This window comes from Schistocerca piceifrons, chromosome 2 (genome assembly GCF_021461385.2).
Source record: "Schistocerca piceifrons isolate TAMUIC-IGC-003096 chromosome 2, iqSchPice1.1, whole genome shotgun sequence".
Lineage (NCBI taxonomy): Eukaryota > Metazoa > Arthropoda > Insecta > Orthoptera > Acrididae > Schistocerca > Schistocerca piceifrons.
Window position 1 is genome coordinate 293,201,880 of NC_060139.1, and position 15,298 is coordinate 293,217,177.

Consider the following 15,298-nt stretch of genomic DNA (forward strand, 5'->3'; position numbering starts at 1 on the left):
TATACGGCTGAATTAATATGATACTAGATTCAAAATGATGGAGCACAGCAATCAGTCATCCTTTTCTTTCAGACTTTATTAAAGCAAATCTGGATTTCAACTAGTGCCTAGCCATTATCAGTGCACACTATTTCACAGTTTCAGTACATGTCCTAGTCCATCAGTCCCCTGTTGTTCAGACTTCTGTCATAATTCTTTCAAGACTACTGTATAATGAAAGTAGGCTTTGCGAAGAACTTGTTTCTCTGCAAAGCCAATGTCCTGTCACAGTCATGGAGTGTATCCACATTCCTAATGGAAGGTAACGTGATGGTACTAGATCTTTTGGATGCAAAGTAACCTGCCACAGGCATATTTATAGGTCTGTCAAAGCCTTTTGATACAGTGAATAATAAATTATTGCTGCTAAAAATTGAACAGCATGATATCAGAGGACTCGCAAACAAATGGATTGCATCATTCCTAAGCAGTTGTGTACAGGAGGTTCAATATGACATGTACAGATGACTAACTTATTTCAGCAAATGACATGTTTATCTGGAAGTAAAACAGTCAAGCAAGGTGTGCCTCGGGGCTTGATACTGAGACCTCTTATATTCCTCTTGTATATCAGTAACTTAACCGTGAATATTGATCCCCATCGAACTGTTATATTTGCAGAGGATGGAACTGTTTTCCTTAAAGGGGATAACACAGAATACTGTGAACTTAGCTACTTAGCAACTTAGCGACTGATCCATAAATAGCAGACTAATGATCATTGTTATAAAGAGTGTTTTACTAAGTTTGGCACCACACAAAATACAAACCCAGTCAACTATCTGCAACAATTAATAAGCAACCAATAGAAATTATCACTGAATTCACAGTTGTGGATCTGTGGTTAAAAGATAATCTGAAATGGAATGAATATATTGACCAGACAAATGTTAAAATAAGCACTAGCTGCTATGCCTTAAGTGTGGTGTGAGCATGTACTACTCAGAAAACAGTAAAAAGGGCATACTATACATACATAACAAGTTCACTTAAGATATAATTTGATATTCCAGGTAATTTTTGAACTGCTCTTATCATTTTCCAAATCAAGAAGAGAACCGTGAGGAACATTAATGAAAGCAAAACTAGAGACTCTGGCAAACCCATTTTTTAGGAAACTGGAAATCCTAACACTACCTGCTTATATATTCTCGAGACTGTAAAATCCTCAAAAAATCTCATAGTGCCAACTGAATGCAGACTGAAGAAAAACAGTGAAATTCACAATCATTACACTACAATATATTCAAACCTGTATTTGTTACATGCTAATACATGACTTTGTTCAAAGGGATAAACTTCATGGGCCTTCAGCTGTTGAATAAGCACCCCACAAGTGTAAAGCTTATTGAAACTATCCACAATTTTATGGGCCATACTATATTTGCTGTGGCACTGTTCTTACTTGTAAAACAATACCTAGAACTGTAAATGTGCTGGTTATGATTAAGTGCAACACATGAACTATCCAGTGAAGCAAATTTTATACAAACTTGTTGCAATATATTGTAAACCATAATTTACCCAGTATAAATATTAACACACCTGTAGCACACTGATGATTTCATATCACATGGACCAAATAAATAAAAGAAATGACACATTGCAGATCATGTGCATAGTCCTTGTGAAACTGAAAAAATATAGATGCATTTGTAACATGAAATACAACACAATGTCTAACATTACGTACATATGTTATAACAGCATATTAATTGCAATTATTTTTTGACAAGTTGTCTTACTTGTTGTCATGCATGTGGAAAAGACTGCAGTGACAATACAGTGTGCCAAGAGATTTTACACAATAGTGCTATGACACATCAAGAGATAAGTGATTAAGTGTGTTAAGTGCTATAACCACTTTTATCAGCTCTTTGTTTTTTGTCTTTGAGTAAGGCTAATTGTAATGGTCTTCTGTAAGTCAAAGGCAGTTCATATATGTTAGTTTTACTAGGAAGGTTCTAAAGTAATAGGGTGGTTTGCCCTTTGCTTATATGTAAATAGCTTTTATAACTATTTATGGAAACGCTGACTAAATTTATATATTTTTGTTTGGTACAGAATTTCCATGGTCAAAACAGCTTGATGAAGCACTGCACAAGGTTTTTGGCCTGACAGACTACCGTTCATTACAGTTGTCTACTATTAATGCTGTTTTGTCAAAGGAAGATGTAATATTAGTTATGCCTACTGGGGGAGGAAAGAGTCTATGTTACCAGTTGCCAGGTGTAGTTTCTCAAGGTAAGGTAGGTAACACTACATTGTTCTGTGTACTTTTCACTTCTGTCAGTTTATCTTCTTGATCTTTTCGTGTTAATAACGTGGTGAAATATCTTAATGCTTTTTGTGTTGTTTAAAAAAAGGTTGGTTAATGTGTATTTTCTGTTTTATAAGGTGTTACTCTTGTAGTTTCACCACTAATTGCTCTGATGGAAGACCAGATAATGGCATTAAAGGCTCTGAAAGTGGGAGCAGAGATGTTAACTGCTACAGCTACAAAAGCAGATGTTAACTCTATACAGGCAGTAAGTATACATGATACATCTGATTCAGTTACTGTAAATTGTCAGTCTGTGCTTCAAATAATTAAATAAAATGTGTACATTTCTGGACATAGCATGGCATTATGCTTCTGTAAATAAAATGTTGACATCTGCTAAACTCATACTAAGCTTCTGAAGATTACAAATTAATTTATCAAAACCGGTAAAGCATAAAAAAATTATTTGCAACTGATGACTGAATTTTGTCCTGAAAAAATACATACTATAGTTTCTGTAAATTAGAGCCATGTACAAAATAATATGTATATGTTGTGTTAGTAAATCACAGTGGGCTACTCTCATTTTCAAATTTGTCTTAATGTCAATAGTATTTTTACAACAGATAGAAAATAAGCATGAAATTTTGCTTAGTTGCAGCAAAGCTGTAGCTTAAGCATTGGGTGTCATTAACCTATAATAAACTAGTGAATTTTACTGAATATTTTCCAAAATTTGTAGTGTACATTATGTCTGGCCATTATGCTTTACACTAATAAAATGCCAGATGAATGGAAATTAGTTTTTGAACATTTGTAGAGTGATTGTCACTGCTTAATTGATATTTTGAGTAAGTTGGAAACATTGTGTTATTGGAGTGAGTGGTGTGTGTAAAGAAATAAGAATATAAAGCTACTGACATCTGCATCACTGCTCTGCATTCCATATCCAAATGGTTGGCAGAGGTTTCTCGGAACTACTTTTCGATTATTTCTCGACCGTTCCACTCTCAAATAGCACATGAGAAAAATGAAAACCTAAATCTTTCTCTTTATTTTCTATTTATTTTACTATGATGGCCATTTATCCCTACGTATGTGGGAGTCAACAAAATATTTTCACATTCTGGGGAGAAAGCTGGTGACTGGAATCTTGTGAAAAGATAACTGGTGCAACGAAAAGTGCTTTTGTTTTTCCCATTGCCATCCTGCTCGCACGTCATATCCATGAAACTCTCATCCCTATTTCGCGATAATAGAAAATGAGCTGCTCTTCTTCAGCCTTTTTCAATGTCCTCCATCTATCCTTCATGGTAAGGATTCCATACTAAACAGTAATACTCTAGTAGAGGACAGACAAGCATAGTGTGGAGAGTCTCTTCACTAGGTTTGTTGCATCTTCTAAATGTTCTGCCAATAAAACACAGTCTTTGGTTTCAATTCCCTACAACATTTTCTCTGTGATGTTTCCAATTTAAGTTGTTCACAGTTGTAATCCCTAAGTGTTTGTTTGAAGTGAGATACTTTAGATTTGCACACATTTATCATGTAACAGAAATATAATGGATTCATGTCCACCCCAATAGCTGAATGGTCAGTGTGACGCGCTGACGTCCTAAGGGACCCAGGTTCAATTCCCGGCTGGGTCGGGGATTTTCTCCACTCAGGGACTGGGTGTTGTGTTGTCTTCATCATCATTTCATCCCCATCCGGTGCACAGGTCGCCCAATGTGGCATCGAATGTAATAAGACGTGCACCAAGGCGGCCGGACCTGTTCCGTAAGGGGCCTCCCGGCCAATGACGCCAAACGCTCATTTCCATCTTTGTACTCAAATGGAGGACCTCACAGTTTTTATTGTTCAGTATCAATTGACACTTTTTACACCATACAGATATTTTGTTCAAGTTATTTTGTAATTCACATTGCTCATCTGGTGACCCTACTAGATGATAAATAACAGCATTGTCTGCAAGCAATCTAAGAGGGCTGTTCACATAGTCTCCCAGATCATTTGTATAGATAAGGAACAGCAGAGAGCCTATAACATTTCCTTGGGGAATGCCAGTGTAGCTTCTGTTTCCCTTGATGACTTCACTCCAATTAGTAGGAATTATGTCCTTTCTGATGGGAAATCACAAATCCAGTTGCACAGCTGGCAAGCAGTTTGATTAGAAGTCACTTATGAGGAACAATGCTGAAAGTCTTCTGGACATCTAGAAATCAGAATGCCTTTTATGTACACAGTGTTGCAGGGCTTGTAATTGATTCTCATTTTGAGAATAAGATATTCATATCAAAGTATTTAATTTCTTTGCTAAGTTTTCAGCTGTATAATTCCTCAGAACTACAATTTTCTAGCTAATATGAAAAATACAAAGGTCATTTAGAAAAATTTGTGATTGCGTCCAGAGCCGCCATGTTGATAAACTGGAATTCATGTTTATAGTAACAGAGAAGGGGTATGAGGCAATAATGTGGTGCAATTTCAATGTTCTGATGTCAGTTTTTATGTAACAGTTCTAGGAAAAAATGGGAGTGTTAAGATTGCCTCCAACTGATTGTGAGCATCATGCGGTTGTATTTCTATGTTCTCAGAAGCAAACACCAGCAGAGACACCATGAGCTGAGTCATGTGTATCGACCTAACATTATGAGAGTGTGGTTGGAAAGAAGGTGCAAGAAATGCAGTGAAGGCTGAACCAACGTGCAAGACAAAGACCATTGTGACTGGCTACTCTGGGAAAATCAGGGGCACTTTGTAATCTTTTAATTAGAATTTTGACTTTCCGATAAAAATATACGCTGCTCAACCAAATCATTGTGATCACCTAGCTAATAGACAGTTGTCCACCTTTGGCATGGATAACAGCAGCAACACGTCATTGCATGGAAGGAGTGAGCCTTTGGTAGGTCGCTGGAGGGAGTTGGCACACCTGCACACTTAAGTTACCTAATTCCTGTAAATTCGGGGGAGGAGGGTGATGAGCTCTGATGCCATGTTCAATGACTTTCCAGATGTATTCGCCCAGGTTCAGATCTGGTAGGTTGGGGGGACCAACACATTAATTGGAAAACACCATTGTTATCGGGATACATGAGCACCATCAAGGTGTGTATGTGGTCTGCAACCAGTGTGCGATGCACCTTGGCCATCATGATACCTTGCACGAGCTCCACTGGACCCATGAATGTCCACGTGAGTGTTCCCCAGAACATAATGGAGCCACCCCTAGCTTGTCTCCGTCCTGCAGTACAGGTGTTAAGGAGCTATTCCCCTGGAAGGTGACCGATTTGCGCCCTCCCATTGGCAAGGCGAAGAAGGTAGTGGGATTCGCCAGACCATGCAGATCTCTGCCACTGCGGCAATGTCTAATGCCAATGGTCACATGCCCGTTTTAGCTGTAGTTGCCGTTGTCATGGTGTTAACATGCCCAGCATTAAATTATGATGTTACTTCTGCCACAGTTCGCCTCCTGTCCTGTTTTACCAGTCTGCCCAGCCTACAATTTTGGACAAAAAGTAATGAGGGGTGGCCGTACAACCCCATGATGTCTGGACGTGGTTTCACCTTGGTTTCGCCACATGTTGAAGACACCACAGCACTCCTCAAACATCCGACAAGTTGTGGAGTTTCCAAAATGCTCGTGCCGAGTCTCTGGGCCATCACGGTCTACCCTCAGTCAAACTTGGAAAGAGTGTGCGACCTCCCCATTCTACACAAGGACAGCATGTTCACTGATACTACATGCACCATGCTTGTGTCTGACTAGCAGTCATTCCTTGCCAGTTGACACTGCTATTACCCAGGTGGGTTTATATTGATAGTAAGTCAGTGGTGATAATCTTCTGACTGATTAGTGTACATCACAGAGTTGAGCAAGACGAGTATTTTTGGGTGGAATGATCTTCCTCATTGTCAAATGTCTCATCATACACTGTAAAATCTGCTTGGCCACCTCACGAATTCACCAATAGAACAAAGTTGTTGTTAGCAATGTAAGTTTTTAAATGTTGTTTCCAGAAACTTTTAATAAAGCTCTTTTGTTAGTGTTAATGACTTGAAGCAAGAAACGATGATATTCTTATATTCTTCTTCTGATTTTTTCACGGTACCAGCAACTCGAGGACCAAATTTAGTGCCAGGCTCTTGCATACATAAAAACACAAGGGGTAACAGTTTCCATCAAGCAATTAAACTGTACTGTGCTGTGCAACAGTGGATGGTTTGGGAGAGAGTGAGTTTGTTCACCAAAATGGTCTTCGAACTCTTGTAGTTGTGTGTGCTGCTGTACACTGATTCATACTGGCATCCAGTCTGGTCAGTGTTAATTACATAATCAAGGTTGAAGTTTTGAATTATACAGGGTGATTCAGAGAAATGGGAAATATTGAAAGTTGTGTTGGTAGTCATGGGTGATTAGTAGCACTGAATAGAGTATGCATGTCAGTGATATCCTGCCATGTAGTTATCACTGATGCTGGGAGTGGTGTGCAATGTGCATCTGCAGTCAAAGCGTTTTACGAGAACAATGATTGTGTTGAGGGGGCACATAGAGAATTCTGCTGTCATTTTAATTTAGTCTGCCATGATTGTGTTCCATCAGCACATACAATTAAAACATGGATATGTAATTTTGAGGAAACTGGTTTGGCAATGAAAAAGAAGCCTCCAGGCTGTGTGCAAATGGTTCATACACTGCACAATATAAAAATTGTTTGAAATGCTGTCATAGGAAGTCCATACCTGTCAATCTGTCGCTACGCAGCATCTTTACGGTTGCATAGTTCAAGTGTTCAAAGAATATTAGTGCAAGACTTGTAATGCCTTCTGTACAAGTTGCAGATCGTCCAGGAACTGATAATCAGTGATCATGTTCTGGAGATGCACTTCTGTGAATTAGTGCTTGGAAAGATAATTGAGGACGAGGAGTTTATTAAAAAACTATGAATATCAGATGAAGTCCATTTCCAACTCAGTGGACTTGTTAATAGACTAAATTTTAGATATTGGCACAAGACAGTCTTACGGAACTACACAAGCATTCATAGCACAACCATAAAGTTGCTGTGTGATTGCTATGTCATCATATAATGTGATCGGCCCTTATTTTTTTGAGGATGAGACTGGCCATGCAGTTTTAGTCACATCAAATTGTTCCATCACCATACTGGAAACCTTTCTTGTGGAACAACTTCAGAGATTTCCACACATTAATGGCACAACCTGGTTTCAACAAGATGGATCAAGGTCACACACGTGCAACAATGCGGTTTCTATGTGCTCGTCCAACAGAAATAATGTTCCCTCACTTTATGGTGAATTTCTTCTTCCGCAGTCTGGTCCACACACCTTCCCTGTAAAAAAGGAATGATGTTCTTCTTCTGGAATAGCTGTAGTAGAACCAGTAGCATTATATCAATTGAGCAGGAGCAACAAATGCTTTTCAGTATCAGGTTAACTGAGCAATTAATAAAAAGATACTTTGTGTGTGAAAACTTCAATATATTGTTACTTTTTTATACAAAAACACTGTTAAGCCTGTGCTAATCTTAAGTTCTAGTTTCAGCACTCTCAATCAATCATAGTCGCTCGTAATAGCCAGCTCATGGTATTGAACCGAACATGTTACCTGAAAGGATTACAAAATGGATTAACCATGACAGTATTCTCGCTCAAATATTATACAATTTAACCACCAGAAGTGTTCAGCTTGTGGGCACTACTTGTATAACATGCCACAGGGATTTCATGTGTTCAATTTTCTCACATGTCCACATCCACTTTGCAGCACTTCACACTCAAGTTTTAATCATTATTCTGCAAAACCAACACATATGTTCAGAGATCCTTATATCCACATCTGAACATGATGATGGCTGAGTGCTGAACTGGACCGTAGACTTCACAAAGAAATTCTTTAGCCCACAAAATTTGCTCGTACATACTTTCCTTTGATTGGCTGATACACATCATAGCCAATCTGATCCTAGTATTAAATCGTGCAATCCTGAGTCTTTTACCTTTGACCGATCACAACTTTATACATTTTATGAATAATTTACTAAATGAACAAATTCAGAAAATGCACAATTATAAAAATAACTCCTCTTTAAATAACAGACTTAGTATAATATATTTTTTGTTTCCCCAGTCCCTTAAGCTGGCTAGTTGCACCTTACAATTTCCCCTGAATATGATTCACTCTCACACTAATGCATACTCAGTTGATAGACACAGCATTATTAATTTCTTATCTTATTTTCCATTCACACCATCATTCATACTAATAAACAAATTAAATTAACAATAATTAATGAAAGTTGTAATAGACACAGCATTATTAATTTCTTATCTTATTTTCCATTCACACCATCATTCATACTAATAAACAAATTAAATTAACAATAATTAATGAAAGTTGTAGTTGTCACAGTAGGGCAGTTTTGTTTCTAAAATATATTTTAACTACATATTATTTTATAGTATGTAAGATACTGATACCTTTCGACCACAGTCATAACTGCTTGCAGATAGCTACTGGATCAGAGCACAGCTGTTATGTGATGGTATGAATCGTTGTATCTATCTGCTTGCTTCGGTCTCATACTTACATAGGTGCGAAGTAAGGCACTGCACCTTACAGCGTGAATATCGATGGCTGCTTTACAACAATTGTTTGGGGAATGTGTAATTTCAGAGAAGTAATTGCTGAAATTCCAGTTGAGATGTTACATCAAAGCGTGAACAAGGTAACGATGAAACTGCAGGAATATTTGCGTAAAGGAGGAGCTCACCTGCAAGATGTCATCTTCAAAAAATGAACTGTACTTTATGTATTCCAAAAAGGCATTATGTTTACTACCAAATGATACAAATAAATATTTTTAAAAAATTGTCTTCATGAAATTATATAATTTTCTAAATTCCCAATTTATCTGTATCACCCTGTATGTCTTGTCTGTATATAAAACTTATCTGCTGCTTCCGCCGTTTCTTCAAAACTTGCAACTTCTTTTTTGCTGACAAACTTGGTGATTTTTCACTGCCTTATTGAATGTTCATGTTTGAAGGCTTTTGTTCAGATATCACTAGCAATAAACTGACATTTTTCTGCTAAATATGGGAATGCGACTGCCATTGCCCATTGTTGTAATGTTCTCACCATTACTTGTTCTTAACAGCCTTATACTTCCTGAAATCTTTACCATGTTTTGGAGCTGATGAATGCAGTTTTGTCATTTCTTGTGCCACCTTGTCCTGTTTCTTTACTCGAAATCTGGAGATTTTTTTCTCCTCCAAGGTTGAAAATTGTGATTTTAGTGATGGGGACTCCCATTTGGGATGGGTATCACCAAAACAGATCACTTTCTTCTTATGAACCAGGGGCACCAGAGTGTGAGAAGAATATTTGTCTGGATCATACTCATCATCATTCATGGCTGTACTTGATGAAAGAACCTGTTACAAATAAAATAGGACTGCATACAGCAAAAGTGTATGTGGGCACATAGAGGAAGAGAGAATAAGAAAATCCACATACCTCTTCATAGAGATTTTGTTCATTTGGTTCAGTGTGTAATATTAAAGCTGTATCATTTACTATGAAATTATCGGTCATAATTTCAGTAACCTGCTCTGCAGTTGCTTGACCTATGGCTGTTGCTGCAGGGCCCACAGGTGTGTGAGGATTGTCCGTTATCATGCATTTTTCTTTACGAAATTGAATAAGTGTAACAAAGAGCACTGGCGATTTATTTTTTTTTTTTTTTTTTTTTTTTTTTTTTTTAAAAAATCTTCATCAAAAGTTTTATTTACAATATTTTCACCAGTCACTTCTCTGGTAGAAAATCCTTGCTTGGTTTCCATTTTCCAATAAAATAAGTTTTTATGATAAATCACCACAGACACTTGGTGAAATACTGTTCACAGTTGTAGAAATTGTTACATTATCTCTTAAAACGGGTGAAACAACAAACTGTTAGAGATGAATCATTTAAAATCAATCCCTGTGTAACTATTCTCATTATTCAAATTAAAGTAATCATAACTAATTGTAAATTGTATATATTAATTTTGTGTACATAAATTGAACTGTTAAACTATATTTAAATTTTGTAAGCGATGATTTAACTTTGTTGAGGAATAAAATACAATGAATTAAAAAGAAATAAAAATAAAAAAAATTGGGGAACAGTGGAAATCAAACTTGAGCCACGGAATTATCACTCCATTATACTTTCCAACTGTACCCCACCACTAACTGGACAATATTTATTCCAACATTACTCACAACGTAAGCAAAAAACTTTTGAGAGCATTTTCTCTTTTTCTTCGGCCCAGTCAGACAAAATATTTTAGGAACTTCAAAGGATCATCATGTACTTGTTTCTACTCACACAATTTGAGCCAAATCGATGGGACTCGTCCCATGCCCTCCCCTTGTCAGTTTAAAAAAGAGTGCAGAAATTTTTAGAGGAAAAAGTTAAAAGAAATTTGTACATCTAAAAAATGATTGATGTGTGAAGCCTACAACAACTTCCACCATGATATGTTAGGGGAAGATCTTGCTGAGAACCTGAGAAAATTCTGGTCCTACATAAATTTGCTGAGCAGGTTGAATGCTTCTCTCATATCACACATTAACCAATCTGTTATGACAAGAGAACACAGCAATAGGAAAGCTTAAGTTTCAAATTTTATGTTTAAGAAATCATTTGCACAGGAGGGCTGTACAGACATACCATTGTACAGACTTTTGTATGGGGGACATAGTAATACGAATCCCAGGTGTTGAGAAGTACCTGAAAGGGTTGAAAACAAATAAATTGCCAGGTCCAGGTGGAATCCTAATTCAGTTTTACAGTATTTGACATCGGTTCTTTATTTAGCTTGTGGATATGACAGATCTCTAGCCCACCAGTGGAGAAGCCCATGTGACTGGCGGCGGGGGGAGGGGGAGGGGGAAGGGAAGGGGGGGGGGGAAAGAGAGAGAGAGAGAGAGAGAGAGAGAGAGAGAGAGAGAGAGAGAGAGAGAGAGAATGCAGTTGACCCCTGAGGGTAAGAGAACGAGAGATGGATCCACAAAATTACAGACGAATATCCACAAAATGCAGAATTTTGTAACATTTGGTGTAGAAAGCTTGTTTTTCAATTAGAGCAACTGGAGACTGTTTCGTGATGAGCTTTCGATATTATTAACTTGAGATTTACCAACAGTGCAAATGCCATTTATATGGCAGGTAAAGCTATATGTTCCAGGAGGGTGTCTTGGTATATTTTATAGATTGAACTATGATGCAGATAACTATTCACATCTTATCAACAATATTAGGATAAGAATAGACTGCTACTCACCATAAAGATGATTTGTTGAGTTACAGATAGGCACAAGTTTTTTGTTGTGTCTGTCTGCAACTCAATGGGTCATATTTACAGAGAGTAGCAGTGTACCATTTTCCTAATATTGTTGATATTCCAACCTGGAATTTCTATTATTCACGTCTTATGTTTCATAACTTGTCCCGATAAACATTTCACTACCTTAACCTCATTTGTGATCTACTTTTGCACACTTTTACATATATTTGTTTTGTTTTGTTTACTAACCTCATTCTCTTCTTGAATGTTCCTGTGTTTACTGTTCCTGGATTGTTGCCTTTGTTTACATTTACAGGGTTATTACAAATGATTGAAGCGATTTCACAGCTCTACAATAACTTTATTATTTGAGATATTTTCACAATGCTTTGCACACACATGCAAAAACTCAAAAAGTTTTTTTAGGCATTCACAAATGTTCGATATGTGCCCCTTTAGTGATTCGGGAGACATCAAGCCGACAATCAAGTTCCTCCCACACTCGGTGCAGCATGTCCCCATCAATGAGTTCGAAAACATCGTTGATGCGAGCTCGCAGTTCTGGCACGTTTCTTGGTAGAGGAGGTTTAAACACTGAATCTTTCACATAACCCCACAGAAAGAAATCGCATAGGGTTAAGTCGGGAGAGCGTGGAGGCCATGACACAAATTGCTGATCATGATCTCCACCACGACCGATCCATCGGTTTTCCAATCTCCTGTTTAAGAAATGCCGAACATCATGATGGAAGTGCGGTGGAGCACCATCCTGTTGAAAGATGAAGTCGGCGCTGTCGGTCTCCAGTTGTGGCATGAGCCAATTTTCCAGCATGTCCAGATACACGTGTCCTGTAACATTTTTTTCGCAGAAGAAAAAGGGGCCGTAAACTTTAAACCGCGAGATTGCTCAAAACACGTTAACTTTTGGTGAATTGCGAATTTGCTGCACGAATGCGTGAGGATTCTCTACTGCCCAGATTCGCACATTGTGTCTGTTCACTTCACCATTAAGAAAAAATGTTGCTTCAGCACTGGAAACAAGTTTCGCACTGAACGCATCCTCTTCCATGAGCTGTTGCAACCGCGCCGAAAGTTCAAAGCGTTTGACTTTGTTGTCGGGTGTCAGGGCTTGTAGCAATTGTAAACGGTAAGGCTTCTGCTTTAGCCTTTTCCATAAGATTTTCCGAACCGTCGGCTGTGGTACGTTTAGCTCCCTGCTTGCTTTATTCGTTGACTTCCGTGGGGTATGCGTGAAACTTGCCCGCACGCGTTCAACCGTTTCTTTGCTCACTGCAGGCCGACCCGTTGATTTCCCCTTACAGAGGCATCCAGAAGCTTTAAACTGCGCATACCAATGCCGAATGGAGTTAGCAGTTGGTGGATCTTTGTTGAACTTCGTCCTGAAGTGTCGTTGCACTGTTATGACTGACTGATGTGAGTGCATTTCAAGCACGACATACGCTTTCTCAGCTCCTGTCGCCATTTTGTCTCACTGCGCTCTCGAGCGCTCTGGTGGCAGAAACCTGAAGTGCGGCTTCAGCCGAACAAAACTTTATGAGTTTTTCTACGTATCTGTAGTGTGTCGTGACCATATGTCAATGAATGGAGCTACAGTGAATTTATGAAATTGCTTCAATCATTTGTAATAGCCCTGTATATAGGACTATTCATATGCCTTTGTTAAAGTGACTAGCATTTTTTTCTATGAAACTTCTTCTTTGTATCAACATTCCCAAGTATAACAACTTTGTAAAATGTAAAGCCAGGCTTTCATTACTTTGATATGGAGAGAGGCAGTGGAAGATTAAATGGAAAACTGCCTTGAGTTGCGCTCGAGTTGCTAAATTTATAAGAGCACTGCTCTAAATAAGCGGGCATCTGTGTTCAAATTCCATCTGGTTCACAATTTCCATCTTGCAATTAATGTTTAATTCTTAACTAGAAATGAAAAAGGATATATTTTTAAAATTACATTATTAAAAGGTATTAACAATATTTCTGGAATCCTCAGATGTTAATTAACAAATATATATTTTTAAAAAATTACAGCATTTTTTAGTGAGAGCACTGAACGTGATGTAATGGTACTAATTTTTCAATATTTGGTATCGTGTTTGTCACGATCAGTTTTAAATCACCATGCTCTGTGGTTGACAGTATGTTTCTGTTCTTGCTAACCACGCTAAATCCTCTTTGCACTAAATACTTCTTTGTTGCAGCTCATAAAGGTGTATGTACTATAGGAATTTGCCTTTGAAGCCATAAATAAATCTTGATATCCCTCTTGGAATTTTAATTTTAACCTTTCGTTTGTTGAAAGTTCCATCAGTGGTTCCTGAAAGGTGTCAGTACTGAACCTGAAATGGTCGCTTGATGATCCTGTAATCTGTTTGTAAAATCTTCCACAAGTGCGTCCGAATGTTGACAACAATGTCCTAAAATATCATCATTTGTTTCCACAAGAGAAAGATTTGGAAAGTTTCATACACAATGATAAGGAGAGGTGGGCTCCAGAGCAGCACAGCAGTGTTGTAGGGAAACTGGACAGGAGCAGAAATGATTAGCAAACACGTAAATACAGCAAACAAAAGTTTTATTTAACTTGTTACTTTCTCTAAGTTTTGTGAAGAAACTGTAGAGAAGACCAAACAGCAATAAAGTCCAGCTATCCCAAGAAGCAAACTAAAGAGCCTCATGCAGTGTGAAGCTCCCACTTCTAATGCACGGGTGAACTGTTGAAGGCTGGTTAAGAATGAAGATGGTCAATCACTGCAGCTGAGACTGGGCATGCAGCTGCTGCAGGTCATCCTATATCGCGGTGGCAGAGGGAACTTGTAGTCGGTGCTGCTGAAGGTGTGGTGCAGTGGGCACACATTATCGCATCTGCTGGGTCCCCACGTGACTGCTGTCAGTGTTTGTCAGAATGTGCGTTTCCATTTTCAGCTGAGAGACGCGAGTGAGCGTGCTATCGATCTATAACACCACAGTTTTTGACAAAAATTATATCTGTACTAGACAAATTTTGACACAAAAGTAGAAATATACTACACAACAGTTGAAAGGATTACTCTTTCAGCGTCCTGTAATTGTTTCCCATTGTGCCACACAAGTTTGAAATTTGGCTTGAAGGTGCCTACAACCTTCATCTGTAATGGTGCAAAATCATGACATTCTGCTACATGACTCTCATGCTGAGCGATGATTCAATCAGCAAGGTGTCAACATGTGCGAAAGAAAGGCCACAGCTCAGAAGTTTATGTGAGATATAAGGTGGGCTAATGCTGTCATTTTGGCACCAAATTTCACCTTAATTCTGCTCAACACCACCTCAGCTGTGTCACACAATGAGAAGGTCATCACAGCTCCTCTTACCCACATTTCACCCCTTCTTTTGACGTCTCAGCAGTGGAAGTCAGAGCCGTCACAACTGGCACTGAAGTAATGCAATTTTCTGATTTGTAGCTGAGCAAAACATTTTGGACACACCACTGCTCAGAATTGACATGAAAAGGCCACAGGGGATGGCATAAATGGTGTCAATGAAACTATCCCTTTCCCCGGGGCACTCATTCTCACACATTATGTGATTGAAAATGATAGTTCGCAGTGTGATGAGCAGCAGGAAGAAATTCTTGT

At 38.3% G+C, this 15,298-nt stretch overlaps 1 protein-coding gene across 7 annotated transcripts in view; it reads left to right on the forward strand.

The window, feature by feature from the left end:
- Positions 1-15,298, forward strand: part of LOC124776905 (ATP-dependent DNA helicase Q1-like) — a 126,288-nt gene that overhangs the window by 43,889 nt on the left and 67,101 nt on the right. For 5 of the 7 annotated variants that reach the window (XM_047252106.1, XM_047252107.1, XM_047252105.1 and 2 more), the window contains 2 exons: positions 2,104-2,283; positions 2,437-2,567. In XM_047252106.1, the coding sequence (XP_047108062.1) occupies positions 2,104-2,283; positions 2,437-2,567 (311 nt within the window). Of the gene's footprint in view, positions 1-2,103; positions 2,289-2,436; positions 2,568-15,298 lie in introns of those variants that run through there. The other 2 variants (XM_047252109.1, XM_047252111.1) reach the window with 2 other exon arrangements.